The 19,851-nt window shown below is 46.9% G+C and overlaps 1 protein-coding gene and 1 long non-coding RNA gene across 7 annotated transcripts in view; one reads left to right on the plus strand and one right to left on the minus strand.

Moving 5' to 3' along the window:
* The window catches only part of RAPGEF6 (Rap guanine nucleotide exchange factor 6), a 113,770-nt gene extending 99,548 nt beyond the window's left edge, over positions 1-14,222 (minus strand). For 2 of the 6 annotated variants that reach the window (XM_061457075.1, XM_061457072.1), the window contains exon 1: positions 13,967-14,222. In XM_061457075.1, the coding sequence (XP_061313059.1) occupies positions 13,967-14,035 (69 nt within the window). In that variant the 5' untranslated portion in view covers positions 14,036-14,222. The remainder of the gene's footprint in view (positions 1-13,966) is intronic. The other 4 variants (XM_061457070.1, XM_061457069.1, XM_061457067.1 and 1 more) reach the window with 3 other exon arrangements.
* Positions 13,384-13,838, plus strand: LOC133271189 (uncharacterized). Its single transcript, XR_009744032.1, has 2 exons — positions 13,384-13,614; positions 13,721-13,838. It is a non-coding gene; the product is annotated as an uncharacterized LOC133271189 (long non-coding RNA).
* Positions 14,223-19,851: the final 5,629 nt, after the last annotated feature.

A 19,851-nucleotide genomic window follows, 5' to 3' on the forward strand; every position in this document is an offset into this window, starting at 1 on the left:
ATGCATAATGATACAAAGGAAGTCATTCTAATTAAAGAAAATTAGCAGCCTCAGCATTAGGAGAAACAACAGATGAGTGTGCTGGCAGGAGCTGAATCAACCACGAGATGATAATGTTACTCAGGGATTTCTAGCTCCAAATCCCAAAGGCTACCCATCAGGCACACAGCTTCCCAAAGCATCCAACCTTCACGACTAACATCCATAGGATTACAGACAAGACGCAGAGCAACTGCGCTTGCCACCTCTGGGCTGAATCGAAACAATACTGATTGATTACAGGTGAGACACGGGCTGCTTCAGTTGGGTTGTAGTATAGGTGATACGGAAACCTCTTGTACTCCAACCAGCAATTCCAACCTTAGAGAGGCCAAGAACTTCAGAGACTGTAATTACCTTTGAATACAAACCCAACACAAGCCAATCTCAACTTTCTCATTCCTACGAAACCATGATCAACACTAATTTGTAAAGCAACGTGCCAGAGATTACTCCAGCACCTCACCCTTCCAGTGTCAGCCAACCACACCTCTACGGAGGTATAACAAACCTGCTTTTGAACAAAAACAGCGTTTCATCTAAAAAGACTTGTGCTTTCAGAGAGCAAGACTACCACTAATCACTGAAGACAAGGGGAAAAAAACCCTAATACTAATCTTAATCTCAGTATCAAAGTCAGGTTTGCAATGCAATGCATTAATTTAAGACTCAGACTTTTGACTCATCAGCTCACATAAAAGAAGAAGTTTTGTACTGGGTGATGAAAGGCAAAGTCTGGACCCAACAGCAGAATGCTTCAAAGGAAGATTACACCACCACGATCTCTGGACAGCTGTGCTTGTGACTACAGATATGGAGCACATACATTCTAGATCCCAGCCCCGGGAGAAACAGAAGGATCCGGTATTGCAGCTCAGTCATTTTACACAATAATACTGAACATTAATACAGCTTGGCAACGTGTTTGCTTGAAAAGCAGCACACTCAGAGCATACAAACTGCTCATTCACACAGCTGCTCCACTGCAGGACTTGGGAGGTGCACTCTGCATGAGTGCCAGGAGGAGTGGAAGACCCATCAACAAAAGCTTCTTGCTCTATTACATGAGCATTCACAACTGCAAGAGCTATGTAATTATTTCAGGTAAAAATACACTAAGGAAACAAAAGTCTGACACGAGGTTTTGAAAACTCAAAGCAATGTTACTGTTCATGATACTGAACACTGAACTCCATTACCTCTAAGCTCTATGTAGCCTTATTTGCTGGATTTGAAAGACCTAAATTAAGCGCAATGGAAGCTCTCAGCTTTATGGCTGTGATCAACTCCGACTGGTTATGCAACATCTGTAACTACAGCTCTGCTATACACCATAATCCCCTTCTTTTAGCCACTGTGTGCACAGGGGGAAACAAAAACAACACGAAGCTCCTCTCTTGAGCCATGAACTCCACTCAAAAGAGCAACCCAACAGCACAGGAGTCATGCTGCTGCCATGGTAGGCTAGCACAGACATGCAAGCAAAGAGATCCTTCCTAATGATCACACCAGCTGGATTATGCTCCTTCATTTCTGTACTAAGACTGCCCATCGGTTAGGAAGAACCAGCATGTGCTGAAGACTCCACCAAGCACCTTGTAAATCATGTAAACCAGCATCCATGGAAGACTGTGCTGGAGAAAGCCTTACAACCCAACACAAATGGAACCAACAGATGTATTTCATGGGAGTTCAATAGTCTAACACAGCACTGACAGTTTCCTTCCTACTTCGAATGGGAAACAGGAACAGAAACTCCTTCTGCAACACTTGGAAGGATCACTTCTACTTCGGCAAACCAATGCAGCCTAAGACTGGACAATGTCACACAGAACCCTGAGAACACAGGGTAAAGTAAACCAGATTTCAGTAGAATATCCTCCCTAGATAACCCCCATTATCTAGCAGCCACTGGCAAGCATAACCCTTTGTGACAAGAGCATAAAAAGCCCTCCCAGAATCAATATGCAACAGCAGAAATGACTCCATCACCTTGTAATACTAAATACACAATACAGTTTACTAAGGCAGATGCTCTTTCCAGTGCAAACTGACAAGGTGAAAAACATTACAACTACCTCTTCATAGGAATTCATATTTGGCCAAAAAGCCAAACTCTATGTGCCCTCAACTCAACACAACACAACACCATCGCAAGAATTCCTTTCCCACAGACCAAAAGGACCGACATTCGAGGCCCATTAATAACCATTCTGCTTAAACATCAATGCTTTAATCAGGCACAAAGATTACCAAGAGAGAACCCCTTAAGGCAGTTATTTTTGTTTTATTTGGCAAGAATTTGCTAGCCCCTCTGAACAGGCTAAAAGCTAACCAAGAATTAGCAGAGCTGAGGAGCCCACAGAAACCAGATGCAGAATGGTAAATAATTTGTGCTGCTTCCCTGAATGAAGGGTATTTCCCAAATACTGTACTGCAATCATCAAAAGAGGAAGAGGGGTGTATCACAGTTTCATCAAACAAAGGAAAACCCTCGATGTTTTAAGCCTGAGGTCATTGGAACAAGAAGACCTCCTTGTCTTAGAAACTGCTTGTCTGGCAATACTAGCATGAGCAGTTTATCCAGGATGCTCCTTGGAAGCCGGTGCCACCTTGGCCATTGACACGAATATCATGGCCCACCTTTTATTGCCAAGAGAGCTGTTTTCACCTGCAGATGCCCACCTCTTTACACTCTTGTGATGGAAGCACACGTACAGTTACATACAAAGGTTATTAGACAGTCATGGGGCAAACACCAGCAGAACGTCATCGGTGTTTGAAACAGCAGCACAGCAGGGATGCTCCAACTGCTTCAAGGAATGTGTCTTCCTTCCTTCTGCTCCTCAGAAGAGGGGCCTGGCCACAAGTGACAACAGCTGGGCACTTTGGCCCCAGTCTCCTCCCACAGCACACATACATGCAAGTTCATTACGACCAAGTGCTATTTTCTTCCCATTTGCACTAAGCACAGACATCCAGCTGTCCTTACACAAAGTGACATAAGAATCAGCTCTGTCAGGATAAACACTACAGAAACTCCTCTGCAAAGCTTATGTGAAACCAGTTTGGGTGTAATACCTGAAGAGATGTTCTTATCCAAAACCAGCCTTTTCTCATGATGCCCTTTTTACTCAGTACAGCATTTTGGGGCTTTAATATGGTTTCTCTGAGGAATGTAACACCTCCTCGTCCTGACTTCTTGCCCTCCAGCCTTTGCAGTTTTGGAGAACAAAAGCAGGAGAGAAATGTATTTTCCTTCCATTTGGTAACTTTCCGGAATGCCAAGTGTACTCGCAGTTCTCTCCCACCTCCTTCCACACCCTCTTCTCGCCCTTCCTCACTATCCCAATATCTCCAAGGAGTTCCTATTGCAAGGTCAGTAACAAGGCACTTTTAGCTTAGATTAACAGTTTTGCAAAACACACCCTCACTGCCTCAGAAGTGCCTGAAATTCACTGCTTAAATTCAGTTAATACAACAGAAAACAGCATCCTACAAATACGTTACCTTACATTTTACATCTTAACTCAGCAGTGAAAGCTTTCAGTTAAATTATTCTGCAGATGAAGCTAAGTGCATGACCCCAGTGCACGGGGAAAGGTATATGCTGAAGGAAATAAATTCCAATAAAGAATTCCAGGACTCCATCATAACTTCTGGTTTCACTCTCGGAGCTGTCACAGCTGCCATTAAAATGAAAAACCAGTTTTTCAGGAACAGTAATTGGAAGCAAGAATAGGAAAAGTAATCTTTGGGCAACACCACTTCCTTGGCTCCCTGGAAAATCCCTGGGAAGCAGCCACCCTGATTCTCTCCGACTTCATTTACTCTTTTAACACAGTTTAAGGTTCACATGAAATCTTACTGCCTTCTGTAAAGAACCAAACTGAGCTCTACACAGGGAAGTTACAGGTACTGATCACCAGCTTGACTTCAGCAGACCGGAGCACAATGAGATGCTGCAGTCACTACCTGCTTGCTGACAACTACTGTGGCACACTCGATCCCAACAGCTCTTCTGCAGCATTTAAAGTCTTTGTAACAGCAAAGTCATTTTTCACCCTCCTAGAAGCTAAACTTAGGTTCACCCTACCCCAACAGTTTAGAGAACTAAGCCTCAAAACATTAGATCAATAATAATATGACCTAGTCTGCAAAATCACATCTGTTGAGCCCTAAATCCCGCATTTACTGTGATTATCACAAAGCAAACTGCTCTGATCTCTGTTCTTTAGTTACAGTTACTTAGGCCAACAGCTTGAAAAAGATCCTTAAATACTATCTGTGTGAGCTCCTAGCATTCTGACAGCGATGCAGTGAAAACAGTGAGTTCCTGTTTTGCAATAACCTCCCAGATACAAAAGCCTTGTTGACAACTGTATGGACTGGCCAGAAAACCCCAGAACCACCGACTGCATCTTCTAAAGCCAGCTGCTTGGAACAAAATAGGAATAAGAAGAGCAGGAAGGATGTGCATCCCTTTCAGGACATCCCACTAAGCCCCCTGAAAGCTTGCTGCTACAGAGAAAAAGCATCCCAAGGCAGCTACAGGACAGCACTGCCACAGCCCAAGTCAAAGCAGAGGCCACCAGAAAGACCAGCCCAGGAGAGCAAGCCCCATGGGACCACCAGAACCCCCTGCAGAGGTGAGCCGTGGTACAGAAGCTCTTCCCAGATGCATGAGCATCATCTGAGGGATGCTGCCGAGACAGACCAAAAGCACAAGGCAGTGAGAGGTTTTAGCACCGCATGCCTCACAGGCAGCAGAGATGTTTGATTATCTCCAGACTCTCAAATGCCTTTAACCAACACCCAGCACTGAATCAACAGGCACAGTGCTAATAAAACCAGAGCTAGAGTATCTCTCTGTACTGGGATTATATCAGAATGAGAAGCTTAAAACATAAAACAAAATGAGCAATAAAAAGAGATCAAATCACACCTGGTAACAGGGGGTTCAGACAAAGCAGTTCCTACACATACCGGACTCTGGACATAGTAAAGCATGACATAAAATACTCAAGGGCATTTCTTTTAGGCCAAAGACAGCTCTTCCAGAGGGAAGGTGTGTGAAGACATCACTACCATTACCATGTATCTCCCAGAAGAGATCCCTAAAAGTCATATCCATGAGGTGTGCAGTAGACGCCTACAGGTACGCACACACAGACACAGAACAGTCATAGAAAGCAACACTAACACACAAATTACAAAGCCAAAATGTTTTGTTACTCTTTTGTTGTGGCCTTGCTTCCTTCAATGAACCCCAACAAGCAGGAGCAAGTAAGATGAAGCAACAGCCTCTGACTTTTGTGTGTAACTACACGTGAGACAAACACTCTATTTTCATTATACTTAATGTTAATGTCCAGATTCAACAATACCACCGAGTATGAGACACGAGAAGTGCTGAAGCCACACAACCAGGCAGCACACAACTGTGCTCATCAGTTTTGGTGTCCTTCCTCAGGCAAACCAAGGCTCTGACTTGGAGCTCTGTCTCAGCTACACCTAACTACACGCTCTGTTTAAGCAGGACTAACGCATTGAGATAGGAGCACTACATCTTCCAGAAGGCCAAGACAATGCTTGAAGGTGCCCATCCACTTGCTTCCCACAAGAGAACCACATTCCTACTCACCGCTTCATCGGAATGACTCAGAACTGGAAATTACATCCCATAGACCAACCAGGACGGCGGAAGGGCTTTTCACCTTGACATGCAGCTTGGTGACTCACCAAGCACAAGCCCTGAACTTTCTGCAAACAATGCCAATGCACACGAGCCATTGTCCGCAGAGCTGTTAGCGCGCTGCCATTTGATCTTCTCTTTAATACAGCCATGCTCTGCAGAGCAGACTTCACATCACATGAAGGAATCTGCGTTAGTCATGACCAAAGAGCAGTGGTTGGGAACTGAAAACAAAGCATCAAACACAGCTGGTTCTGAGCAGAACAGGTAAGAGGAAAAGGACAGGAAAACGTGCTGAGATTCACACCAGTGGGTACCAAGATGTTTGCTTTAGAGAACCAGGTCCACGCAGCCACTGCAAAGGAAAAACAGCAGCAATGCAGCCCCGATGGCTCTACACAGACCCAAAGTTAAAGCAGATGCTTTAGAAACCAATGTGACCATCACCAGTTCCAATAAGCCAACCTCTGGGACATTTCCAGCAGTAGTGAGTACTTCACACTGTAATGATGTGAGCACTAGACACTTATTTAACCAAGGAAAAAGCCTGGATTGGACCTGGGCTGCCAGGAGATCAGAAACCATGAAGTCACAGCTATGAGATGGAAGAACCGTGTGTTCCCAGGTTATTAGCACTATGTTCTGTGATGAACAATGAAAGCTCAGTGTAATTTACTTTCCTGAGTTTTTATTACAGTTCACTTTCTTTAGTATTTGACCTACCCTGAGAGGTGAAAAAGAAAATGCTTTGGGGAAGGTTTTTTTGTGGATTTAGGGGTTTTGGGGGGTTATTTGGGCAGATTTGGCCCATAATGCTCTTGCAAATATAATTAACCAGGAGAATTCATACACCCACCTCAGGGCACCTTAAGCATCACAACGTTTCTGTTTCTGCCCTAGTTTAACTCATTTCACTCATGACCAAATTCTCCTTTGCAGGACAGTCTTTGACATCCTCAACCACAATATGGATTTATATGGATACAGGTTCTAAAACCAGGAAAACTCACCCAATGGTCATGCTATTTTCTCTACTTGTTTAACATAAGACTTTCTGAACAAGGAAACTTTGTTAGACAGCCTCTAAATTTAAGAGAAAACCTATCTGTCAATGCCACTTCAGTACAGCCAGGATACATACTCGAAGTTAAACAGTGCCCTGGAAACCTGATTTATTTGGTTGGAACCATGAATCTATATTTGACCGAAGTCAACAGGCCTCAACTGTTAAGAAAGCTGGAAGAAACATTTATTTCTGCAAAGCCCTAGCAAAGTTTCCTTGCAGGTATTCCAGATGGACACCAGCTGCCCAAGAGCCAAACCAGAGTAGAACAGCCAAACCAGGAGCCCTCCTCTGCCAATGTGGTGCCTTGTCCAAGGCTCAACACAACGTTATGTATGTCTCTGAGACACAAGTAATCAAAAGACTATTCTGAGCGACACATTCGGTCTTGTGAATGAAAAGCACAGCAAAACCAAGCTCCAAAACCTGGCCAAAACCAAACCAAACACCCCTCCTAAGACACACATTGAAGCCCTCGCAGCTGAGTATTTACATATATTAATATTGGTTAAAACCTGGTAAATGCTCCAATATTGTATTTTGGTTCATGTAAAACAACAGATGGATTTCATTTAAGTGAAACTCATTTAGGGCTGATTTCACCTTCAGAAAGGGGGTTGCACTGCAGGTTCCAATTAGTGATAATCTGAGTTATTTGGGTACCAATACATACGCCAGGTTGATGAGTGCTTCTGGCCAAGAAACAGGTACATCGAGGCCAGGTTGGATGGGGCTTGGAGCAATCTGCTCTAGTGGAAGGTATCCCTGACCAGGGTATGGGAGTGAAGCTGGATGAGCTTAGAGGTTCTTTCCAACACAAACCAGCCTGGGATTCGATGGAATTGACTGTACATCACAAGAGTGGAGCTGTATGCACATACCAATGAAAACAACTGCAATCAAATAACCCATTATCACTGATTTTAACTACCCACACAAGAGACTTGACCCTGCCTGGTCTCAGGGAGGGGTTCACCAGGTTTAACCTGCCCTGGTTTCTCAGGGATGTTTAGTAAGACTGACCAAACACGCATCGATTGGTATTTACTTGAACTTTAGGAACAGAAGACTGGGACACGTCTACTGAACAACATCATTCTTGCTCAGCTCCGAAACCAAGGTGCAAACACAGAGTTTATGAAAAGGAATTCCCAAGGAGCATTTTACTGAGGGAGTACAAGGATTTGCATGCTTGGCTATTTTACTACAGGAAAACCACAGGTCTAATTGACATGAACACTCACAATACTACACTGTATTAAGAAATAGAATAATGAGACAACTACCCACCCAAAGCACTCTTACACGACAAAACAGAGGGAAATGTAAGCTCTAAAAGCTTCCTAACTCTTGGAGCTGGCAGGGAAGAGACACAGCTCTCCCACAGCTCCCAGGCCTGTCCGACAATCCTCTGGGATTGTCAGCACTGTTTCATGAGCTTAAATACATCCATTTAATAAGCATGGAAAAAAACCCTGTGGTTTCGTTTTCCCTTCAGCTGAAAGCTATGGGGCAGGAAGAGCAGGAGAAGAGAGGAGGTTCATTACTGTTTCACTGAAAGTAATGAAGAACTTCAGGACCTGCTTCATTAAGAAGAAAACCTGTACTGTGCTTGCAAGACCCGAACTATTTGAAGAGCTGTCAGGCACCAATGCAACATCCAAGGTGCCAGTCCTCAGGTACCTCTGTTCTGAGCTTTAATTTAACCAGATTGCTATAAAAAGAAAGAAAAAAAGCTTTACAGCACATCTTATTCCAAGAGACTAATCTAATATTTAAGAAATCCTGACAGTTCTGGGTCTTTCATAGCCTTAGAAAGATGCTGATAGAACAGGGTGTCTGAGAGGCAGTGCACTCTCAGGTCCTTCTCTAAGGCTGCAGTTACTTAGCATTTTTGCCACTAAAACCAACTTCCTGCATTTGATTTTTCAATCATACAGAGCAAACATAAACCTGTAACTGCTGCCTTCACAAGACCGCTTCTGAAGTAGTTGTAATTATACGACAGGCTTTTATGTTCCTCTAACTGTAAATAATCATTGTTGTCATATGCACATTGCCCTTCTGTACTCAGAAGGTGCCCAACGACCCAGCCAGGATTTTATTAGTAGTAAGTCGCAGGCATGTCAGTACATGTTAAGCATCACTTGGGTCATCTCCCAGCAGTAACCAATACATTGATTTTAAAGCTCTCTTCCAACTTCCAAGCACAGCCACATGCGAAGACAGAACCAAGGATCTCCCAGGTAAAGCATAAGAGCTTTATAGCACTGGTCAGCTCCTTGTTGATGCAGCAGAGAGCTATAGAACAATCTATTGGTCATCTTCAGTTTGAGCTCCAGAACCGTTACTTGCACAACAAAGTCTTAGAGAGCACCAGCTATAAAGCAATGTATCACTAACAAAGAAAGGGGGGTGAAAATGTAAGAGGTTAGGTAGCAGAAAGGTTAGAAGTAGAGAGAAGTAGAGGTTGGTAGAAAACTATGGCAGGAGTCAAGTTTCCATCACTCCTCTTTCCCTCTTTTGGAGGCCCACATACTAACAGGAAAGAATCCGTATTAAATACAACCCAGCATCTGCAACTTCATTTAATACAAACTTCTTTTCGCTGTAAGATAACGGCAAGACTTTTGCAGTGATTCCACAATTCTGAGTACATTTAACGACCAGCCCAAAACACCACTGTTGCTACATCAACACCTACAAGCTCACTGCAGGAACAATGGATTTAACCCAGGCTAATCCCCTGTTTCACCTACTGAGTGTACAGAAAAATCACTGAAAAGGATGAAAAATCCCACTTGAAAATACCAGTTATTTCTGGAAACAAGAAGCAGATGTTCTCCTCTGTCTGGCTCAGCTGTGCTCCAGTACAAGAGTGCCTTTGTTATGCTGTCAGCAATCATTTATTTTATTTATTACAGCCATTTTATAATGCCCATCAATGTACTATTTGTGCATGATTTAGATCCGTTGCAGACCTATTTCTCTATATAGAAGCCGTCAAGAAGCATCACATACACACTCCGAAGAGCAGACCCCGTTGTGTCACAACTGTGCAAATGAGGCTTTTTTTCCTCTTTCCACTGGATTAATAAAAGGGGAACAGGAAGAGAAGGAGGAGCTGCTATTGCCAAATAAAGTTGAATTAGCATTAATCAAGGATCACTGAAACAAGGCAAAGTTAGGAAAATACAAGAGCTTACAGTATAAAAATAGACTCTAACTCTTTGAAGTCCAATAAAGGCAAAGCTCTCTGAACCACGGAAAGGAAATACTGTCTAGAACAAAGTCCTACGTTGGGAAAAGGACGAATTCAGACTGGAAGAGAGCATGTTCATAGGGGGAGGGAAGGAGGAAAGAGAAAGAAAAAGGAGCATAATCATTTGCTACTTTGCCCTATCAGTCACAGAGACCTTATCTGTGGTAGGCATTAAACCACTCCCCAAAAAACTAACATCACAGCCTTTGTACGGATCAGATAAGGAATTCTGGGCCTCAAAAAGCTAAACCTTTCATGAAAGCATACATGGTGCCATATGCATTCGCCCTTCCCTCCTACTGCTTCAAACAGCGCTTTCCTACCATTAAAATACTCCCGAATTACTAATGTAATTATCCCCCTCACCCCCCGTGACAAGAAACAGGTGGGATGATGTGCAAGACAAAGCTGCAACACCTCATAGAGGTAACGAAATCCCATATTCCCAACCTGCAAGAAAGAGGATCCGCATTGTAAATACTGACACATTTAAGACCACGCAGCCAGCAGCATCACCCCAGAAGACTAATGCAGATAGTAAAATAGCAAACAAGAGTATGAAATCCTGCAGTTCAAATAGAGGTACGAGTTAAGTGCCCGATTTACCGTGAAGGTTTCCTCTATCTGACAAGCCAGTGTGCACAGAAGGTGATTTGTTAGGATAATCTGTTATCAAAGGTACCATCTGAGGGAGCCCTCGCCAATTCTGCACTTTCAGGCTGAACTTGAGAGACAGGCAGAGAGATTCATACAGTGGCAGCATCCGGTCACACTCAGTCCACGTAACCAACAGGTCCCAAGTACCAATGGAAGTTACCAAAGGGAGGAACAGAAGAGTAATTGCATTAGCACATTTATACCATTAAATGTTAGCTACAATCTCTGGGAGTTCATCAAAATACCCCCCCATCGGCAAATAAATTACAGATTATAACACATGAAGTATCTGAGCAACAACAAAAAAAACAAAATCAAGTGTGTACATGTCTAATATGCATAGCTTATACACTTTACCAATTAGCAAACAGTGGAATGTTACCACAACACTGAAAACTTGCCCTAACACAGCTTTTTCCAAACAAAAACATTTGTAGCATCAAGAATGAAATATTTCACTCAAGCAAAGTCATTGAGATCATTCCCAAAAGAGGCAAATGATTAGAATATTCTAATATCTCCCTCTTACTTTGTCAAAGAAAGGTCCTAAAAATCAAAGTCACGTGGATAATTGTACCATTGGGAAGCGATATTTGATGTGTGGATTATTTATCTGTACTTTTCCAGGCTGCTCTACAGATGATGGGTATGAAGCACCAGACCATGCTACTAATCAGTGCAGCCCCAACCCTGTAATTTGCAATGCCCAGGTAAACTGCTCGTACAAACTCCAGGATCCAAACAGAGAAGAGGGCAAAAGGGACTGAAAGCAACTGAAACCCATGTGGTCAAGCAGCGTTGGCTTATCATAAAATACCAGCCATGGTTTAGGGACTTTGGGGGGGGTTTCCTGTATAAGAATGCAGTCAAAGTGCCCCACGCAGCTGATTCCATGTGGGAGGAGCTGATGAGGCCTTTCTATGAGAGTAGGAGGGTAGCAATGAAGCCACAGTTATTGCCTGTGCACAACTGGATACTTGAGGACAGGAGTCACCAGCTCGTACACCCTGTGCTGGGACACCCGAAACTGGGGTCTGACCCCGCTGGGCTGTGCTGAGCGGGTTTCAGCCTCCCTGACCCATGTCTTGCAGCGTAAAGAAGCGAGCTGACAAGTCTGGATGCTCAGTATGGTTAAAAATAAAGAAATGAATGTAAAAACTACACTGCAATTGTTTGCTCTGGTCCCCGCATCACCCTATACCCATCTGTCAGCACAGCTCCGAGCGTATGCCTGGGAAATCTGGCACAGTGGGGTTTGATTTTCAGCTTTGTGTCCGAACAGGTAGGACGGATGCAGAATGGGGACTCCCAAATGCAGCCTGGAATGCTAAAGGTATATAAACAAAGGCACCCCAAGAAATAAAAGTGGTTTGACTGCAAGTATCCACAGAGCAACAGGCAACAAGAGCAGAGGACCCAACCTTGCTGAGTTTTAACTTTAATCATGAGTAGTCTGGCTATGCAGGGTCCCGAGATTCCTGCTACAAAGGCTCAGATTTACAAGGGAATTGAGATAATTTAAATATCTTAGAGGTGTCATTAGTTAGATTAGAGAAGATAAAAACTTCTTTTTTTTCCTAGAATCCCAGCCTGGTTTGGGTAGAAGGGACCTTAAAGCTCATCCAGTTCCAACCCCTGCCATGGGCAGCGACACAGCTGAGATACCTTGGCAAATCCAGCCCTGATGACAGCCTCAGTGGGAATCTGCACAGATCTACATAAACCTACGAGCACAGTCCAGTGCAGCTGGGCATCATAGAACCACAGAATAGTTTGCTTTGGAGGGGATGCTAAAGCTTATCCAGGTCCAACCCCCTGCCATGGTCAGCGACACCTTCCGCATCATGTTGTCTGACAGTTACTATTACAAGGTTAAGCAAAATATTTATTTTAAGGCTGTTTTAGCCAAAATAAGGGGACAACCCTAAAAAAACATCCATTACAGTTGCTGGGTGGGGGGAATGTGTCATGCCTAGGAAGAAATAAAGAACAAAAAGCCCCATAGAGCCACGAGACATGGGCAGTGCAGGAGGCAGCAGTGGGCAGATGTTTCAGGCCAGAGCAGATTACCTGTTCCCAAAGTCAAAGGGTGACAAGCCAGCACGGTATGCTGGTGACTGAATGCCACTGCTGTGATGAACCCAGTTGCCCAACACTGCAAAGCACAGGCATTTTGCTACGTGAGGAGTACAGCTGGAGAGGAAGAAGAGAAGGGCTGAAGCAAGAGGGGAGTGATAAAAGGAAGAAAACAGCAGGGAGACTGCCTCATCATTAATATAGGGAGACATGAGGACAAACATACCGGATATCCCAAGGCGAGTACACACTGGGACTGAATGTATTTCACTCACACGAGTGAAACTGAAGGGGAATGGGGGGCTCTGTCCTGCTCAGACACACTCTGAACCCATCTCTGCTTCCCCAAGTAGCCTCTTGATAATTAACTTATAAGGAAGCCCAGGCAGGACATTCTGCTCTCATGAAGTACCAAGGGAGAACAGATGTTTCCCAGTCTCAAAGGGACAAACTCAAGAGCGTATCTTTTCATACCACTGACTCGTGAGTGCATCGGAAACATAACAAATCACAGCAAAGGGAACAAATAAAGAAGCAGCCAGGGTAAGCAAGCACCAAACTCCAGTCAGTCTCACATGTAATGCAAACGCTATCAAACGTATTTCACCATTACATTAATGCAATGACATTACCATTCCCCTAAATCCACGCTGATTACAGCTTGCGGGGAAGGGACAGAGGAGGCAGCCCACTGAAGAGCGCGTTTTATTGTAACTAACCAGGCTCGCACATTTCTCCCCTCCCACTCACTGGAAAAGCAGCTCTTTATGAAGTCTGAAGCATAATTAGCCTGGTTTTGTTTAAATCTGCATCGCCGCACAGGTAAGGAAAGCCTCGCAGCTCCCTCACTTTTCCCATAAGTTTTGCATGGCTGAAATAGGCACGGTTTTACTTTCCAGTGCTCTACCTCCCCTTCTTCTCCCTACAGCCTGGCCCGAAGGAGCTCATCAGCCGCCCTGTGCCCATATCCAGGGTGTTTAAAAGGCTGCTGGCCTCGAGAAGTCCAACTTTGGAAAGGAGAAATAACCAACTAACGCCGCTGCGCACGTCCGGAGTTCCGGAGCGCCAGCCTGCCCATGTGCCGCCCGCGAGCACCCGGCACCGGGCGGGACGGCTGCGGAACAGGGACGGGGCAAAGGGAAAACAGGGGAACCAGGCGCAAAGAGCCGCTCACCTCCGGAGTCCGCTCCGAGGGCTTCTTCCGCAGAGCCTGTTTGATCCTGGGGTCCACAGGAGCGCTCATTCTACTGCCCTGCTCCTCCGGTCCGCAGCGCCCGGGGCCGGGCCGCGACGGGGGGGCGATGCCTGCAGGCGGTGCGGGAAGGCGGCAGCCGGCACCGCGCCTTCAGCCGCGGCTCCGCCGGGCCCCTCTCGCCGCGGCGGGGCGGGGACGCGCCCCGAAACTTTCCCCGCGCCGGCGGCCCGCGGAGGCCGCGCCGCTGCGCACGGAGCCGCGGCGGGGCCCGGGACGGGAGGAGGCCGAGGCGGGAGCGGCGGGGGCGCGGGGCGGGCAGGCCCCGGGGCGGGCTCGGTGCCCGCTGCTCACGGTGCGGGGCGGCTGCGGGCTCAGCGGCGGGGCGCGGGGCAGGTGTCGCCCGCGGGTCCCGCCGCGCTCCCCCGGCGGCCGGCGCCGCTCCCCATCGCGCGGGTCCAGGCGGCGGCGCGGCCCCGCCGGGACGAGACGAAGCGTCCGCGCGGCTGCGGGAAGTTACCGGCCGGAGCGGGACACCCCGCGCTCGCCCAGCGGCTCCGCCCAGCGGGGACGCACAAAGCGACGCGGGCGGGTGAAGAGTTTCACGCCGCGGCGATACCAGCTCCTCCGCCTCACCCGGCGCCCGCAGCCGGGCCCGCTCCTTCCCCTCAAGCCGCCAGCAGCCACCACCGCCGCACCGAGCCCCTACGCCGCTCACCCACCGCACATATCCCCCCTGGGCGGAAAAGCGTGAGAGCGGGCTCTTTAACCTAGAGATTCAGAGAGACGGGCGAGGGGCGAGGCCGAAGCAGGAGGCGGGGCTTACAGGGTCCCCGCCCCTCCGCCCGCGGGAAGGGGGGAGAAGAGGCGGGGCCAAAGGGCCGCGCGGAGGGAAGGCTCGCGAGGGTTGGGAGGGGGTCAGCGCGTGCGCGTTGGGAGCGCTGCTTGGCGGGAGCGGGGGGGTTTAGGTTTAAGCTGGAAACACCGAAATGGGTCATTTTGTGCGTTAACTGCACGTAAACATCGCTTCTGTGAGGGTCCCCTAATAGTGCGTGCGAGGGAGACCCCCCTGCACCCCTCTGCACCCCCCTGCAGCCCCGATCCAGCGCTGGGGCAGCAGCACAAGAGGGACGTGGAGCTGCTGGAGCGAGGCCAGAGGAGGCCATGGAGATGCTGCGAGGGCTGGAGCAGCTCTGCTCTGGAGCCAGGCTGAGAGAGCTGGGCTGGGGCAGCCTGAAGAAGAGAAGGCTCCTTAAGGGGAGACCTGAGAGCAGCTCCAGTGCCTGAAGGGGCTGCAGGAAACCTGGAGAGGGGCTTTGGACAAGGGCCTGCAGGGACAGGCCAAGGGGAATGGCTTTAACCTGCCAGAGGGGAGACTGAGCGGAGCTCTTAGGCAGAAGCTCTTCCCTGTGAGGGTGCTGAGGCGCTGGCACAGGGTGCCCAGAGAAGCTGTGGCTGCCCCATCCCTGGCAGTGCTCAAGGCCAGGTTGGACACAGGGGCTTGGAGCAAGCTGCTCTAGTGGAAGGGGTCCCTGCCCGTGGCAGGGATTGGGGCGGGAGGAGCTTTAAGGTCCCTTCCAACCCAAACCAGGCTGGGGTTCAGTCCAACCCAAACCAGGCTGGGGTTCAGTGACTGCAGTTTCTTGATTCATGAGCTCCTAAAAGCCTGTGACTCCACAGACCTGTCTTGGGGGGCTCAGACTCCCCGCACCTGACCCCATCCTGCTTTACCCATCTGCCAATGTGGATCTCAACCTGCAATAAAAGTGGTTTTCCAGCTCAGAAGCCCTGTGTGGTTTCCTCAAGCGGCCCTGTGCTGGTTCCCAGGTCCTCCCGAGCCCTGGGGCAACGGCCCCTTGGGGACACCAGGATGCAGCCGGGCATCAAACACGCCTCGGAAGATTTCCTTCCTTGCACCGAGTCCAATGCGTAACTGTAGGAGATCAAAGCTGCAGGCACACAGCTTGTGTTTGTCCCTTTGTTGCCTCTTTCCTTCCGAATAAACAAGAGTGGGTTTGTTTCTTCCCTTTCTCCGGCTATTCCTTCCCGTTCGCTTCACCGCTTGCCCTTTACGGCACAATTGTCTGTCTCGTGCCGATGGACTTGGTTCCAAGTCGGTTTATAATATTTCTAGTGTTTCCTTCAACCCCAAATCCAAGAAAAACTGACATTTCCTCAACTGTAGGCCCTTGGGGCTGTGCCTGGTATCACTGCAGGCACAACAGCAGCGGAAGGGGTAGCCTGAGTGTTAAAAGCTGCTATTCTTAACATCATAGAATAGTTCGGGTTGGAAAGGACCTTAAGATCATCCAGTTCCAACCCCCCTGCCATGGGCAGGGACACCTCACCCTAAACCATCTCACCCAAGGCTCTGTCCAGCCTGGCCTTGAACACTGCCAGGGATGGAGCATTCACAACCTCCCTGGGCAACCCATTCCAGTGCCTCAGCACCCTCACAGGAAAGAATTTCCTCCTTATATCCAATCTAAACTTCCCCTGTTTAAGTTTGAACCCGTTACCCCTTGTCCTGTCACTGCAGTCCCTAATGAAGAGTCCCTCCCCAGCATCCCTATAGGCCCCCTTCAGATACTGGAAGGCTGCTATGAGGTCTCCACGCAGCTTCTCTTCTCCAGGCTGAACAGCCCCAACTTTCTCAGCCTGTCTCCATACAGGAGGTGCTCCAGTCCCTGATCATCCTCCTGGCCTCCTCTGGACTTGTTCCAACAGTTCCATGTCCTTTTTATGTTGAGGACATCACTAACTCATTACACTGCAGAGACAATATACGATGCTCTCAAAAATGACAACCAGGTTAAGGACACAGTTCCATCAAGTCTATCAAGACTGATTTATTACTTAGAACTTCCGTGGTAAAATGAGCATTTCTAAGCATCTCGTCTGTTGTTGCTGCAGAGGTCAGGGGTTTGTACTCGTTCTTTGGCAGAACACGTTCTCCTTTTTCAACTTTAGTACATAAAATATTATTTCCAGTAGTGTGAGAATCTTCTGCGATTCCCTGCCAGGAACCCAACATGAAAAACCGGACAGAAAAAGTTCTCCTGCATAACAGGGGAGAAGCAAGTAGAAAGGAACTGGAGCATGAATCCTGTGTTAAGAGATTCTCTTATTTTTGCTTCATGTTTGGTTTAGTTTTTTTTAGCAGAGATGTAATAGCAAAACAAGTAATTTATCAGCTCATTTTATAGTTAAAACTCATGGAAAATATCAGTCAGTACTCTCCAAGTGCACATGACTGGAAAACAACCTTAATGGAAGACTAGAATAAGAAGCAAACTGAAATCTGTGCTATGACAGTCCTCATGGATCTGCAGTAACTCAAATCCTCGCCTTGGTGTTCAGAAGGTAACTCATGCTGCCACCTAGGCAAGTTGTTCAGCATTCCCACAACCAAAGTAACACGGAAGTGGGCATTCAGTGTAGGGATAAAAGTGGTATCCTAAGAATCCCTTTTTCTTTCGCACACAGTTGTCTTATTTATGGTGCATCAGCCAGCAGGCACGCACTGAGCAGTAAACACAGGTACTCAGTAGGAACCAAAGCTGCTGTTCCAGTTTTATTGCTTGGCTCAAGTGACCTGTGAAACAAGACTTCCCTCGCTCCAAAAAATACCTGATTTTGGGTAGGTGATGCTCTAATGGCTGCAGTTATTCCAGGGGCTATTTTAGCTGCCTGGTTTATTTTCCCAAATACCTGGAGAACAATGTGTGTTAGGAGTGTCATGCTCCTAACTGCTCACTGATGTGACAGCCTGTCCTCCAGTGGTAGAGCCTGCGTAGTTAAACACTATTAAGAAGCTTTCACAAGAGAGTAATTTCAGGGCTGGGATTAAAGGATGTGGCCAAGCAGGATGCCTGTTGCCTGTGCAGAGGGGAAAACTTGCTTCCCTTTTGCCTGGACTCTATCACTGCCCAAATAAAGCATCATTGCTTATTGCTTAGGTTCTCATTTGTTGTAAGAGTTTATCTGTAGTTTTAGATACAATACTGGAAGGTGTCTGGCTATTTATACAGATGAGCTGCAGCCTCAGGAGATTAAATGTTTCTGCTTCAAACACCCGTGAATTTGAGATCAGCTAAATTACAAAGAACATCTCCTCCTCCTGCTATGTTCCCTCCATTGTTCTGGTTCACTCTGACACTCCCAAGGATGTCTCTTAATCTCACGCCTTTCACCACCATGTGCACACCCCAGATTCTTCAGGGTAGAACTCAGCTTCCTCCCCTCTCCCAGTGGGAAAGAGAGATAATCATCATCCACTGAAATAGGTTTTTACTTGTAGTTTGATGTGTTCTCTCTGTTTCTTGTACCCATGAGTTCTATTCCAGCCTGGCAGTTTCCTTCCTCTCCTCTAATGCTATTGTTTTTAATTTCTTAGCTTGGAAGGGGGGAAAAAGTCCTTGTCAGAGATTCATGCACATCACTGGCAACAGCTACTGGCTAAGTGTGTGGTTAGCACACCACAAGGAAGGCAGATTCATTCTCTGCTGGACAGGAAAACAAAATGTTCTGGGATCCCCCCAGGGGAAAGAATCTCTTCAGACCCTTTTACCATTTATGCTTATTGTGGTGATTAACTTCCTGGGTAGAACATTTGGGGGATAGTTCAGTAAAAGTGTGTGACATCGGGGAGGGGAAGGGGTAGCACTTTGGTGCAAGTGTGCCTTTTGCAGGTAAATTCCACCTTTGCAGATGGCACGAGGCTGATCATCCCAGACACCCAGGTAAGAACATTCACCTCCTGCCTCACCCAGCGTTTTGCAGCTCCAGTTTTCATTTCCTGAAATGATGTCCTACAGAGTGTGAAATAGCAAATCACTTCTGCAAAATCAAACCCAAGAATGCCCATTCTGTATTGTACCACTGCTTTTTGCTCCTTTGGAGGCACAGCTCCCCATCGTGCATATTCCTAGAGCTTCAGTGCAGAGGATAATGGTAAACAGTAGAAATGAAGCATGAGAATTGGGAGATCTTTTCCTGCTTTGTCAGAATGGTTGAAATTAAAACCCGTCTTTGTTCTTTACACGTTTCCTTCCACGTGTGCATTTTCCTGAAGGGTGAAACTGGAGAGCCATGTACCCATAAGCATTTAGAGTTCATCATAACAGTCAAATCCTTATTTTTCAGCCTTCATCAACAAGACTGAAGCACATGGGAAGCCTAACACCTTTTAAATGCAGGGATTCAACACTTTCTCTACTCATGCTTTACCTTCAGTGGCAACTTTCCTTGCTTTTCATGATCCCTGTCACACGTCTTTGATGGTCTCTAAGGTGCTGAGTGCTGGTGTGAATGTACTGTGAATACAGTGAGCCTGGAGATTGAAAGGTTTTAAGATTACATTAACATGCAAAGAGAGGGGGATGACAAGGCCCAGCTGCTCCCTGGAGCAGACTGAACTGCAGCTCCGAGTGGAGACATGAAGGATTTCCTACTCTTAGCTCCCAGCTGAAGGGAACATCTCTCAGCTGATGGCACTTTATGGGATATCCACAGGAGAAGCTTCATGGAGGACTGGTGGAAATGCTGAAATAACCAATATTTAACGTTTGAGGATGCAGAGGGGGGTTTGGGCCATCACACACTGGCTGTTGTGTCAGGTAATTCCCAGCCAGTCACACACCGGATCGCTTCTGGAGTCCTAGTTCCCAAGTTAGGAGCAATCTGCTAAAGCAAGGAGTGAATTAGGTTATTTGCTGTTCCTTTACTAAGGTTTCTATGAAAACAAAGAGGTGCATTGATACAGACTCTCTGAAGGTTGCCAGTGAGGACAGTAAAAGCTATTTCTATAGACCTGAGACACATACATGTCTGTTCTCATTTCCCTCCCATGTCCAGAAGTGAACAGA

Source organism: Pezoporus flaviventris, unplaced genomic scaffold (assembly GCF_033815535.1).
Source record: "Pezoporus flaviventris isolate CSIRO_AGI_PZ_B2104156 unplaced genomic scaffold, CSIRO_AGI_Pfla_v1 ptg000023l, whole genome shotgun sequence".
Lineage (NCBI taxonomy): Eukaryota > Metazoa > Chordata > Aves > Psittaciformes > Psittacidae > Pezoporus > Pezoporus flaviventris.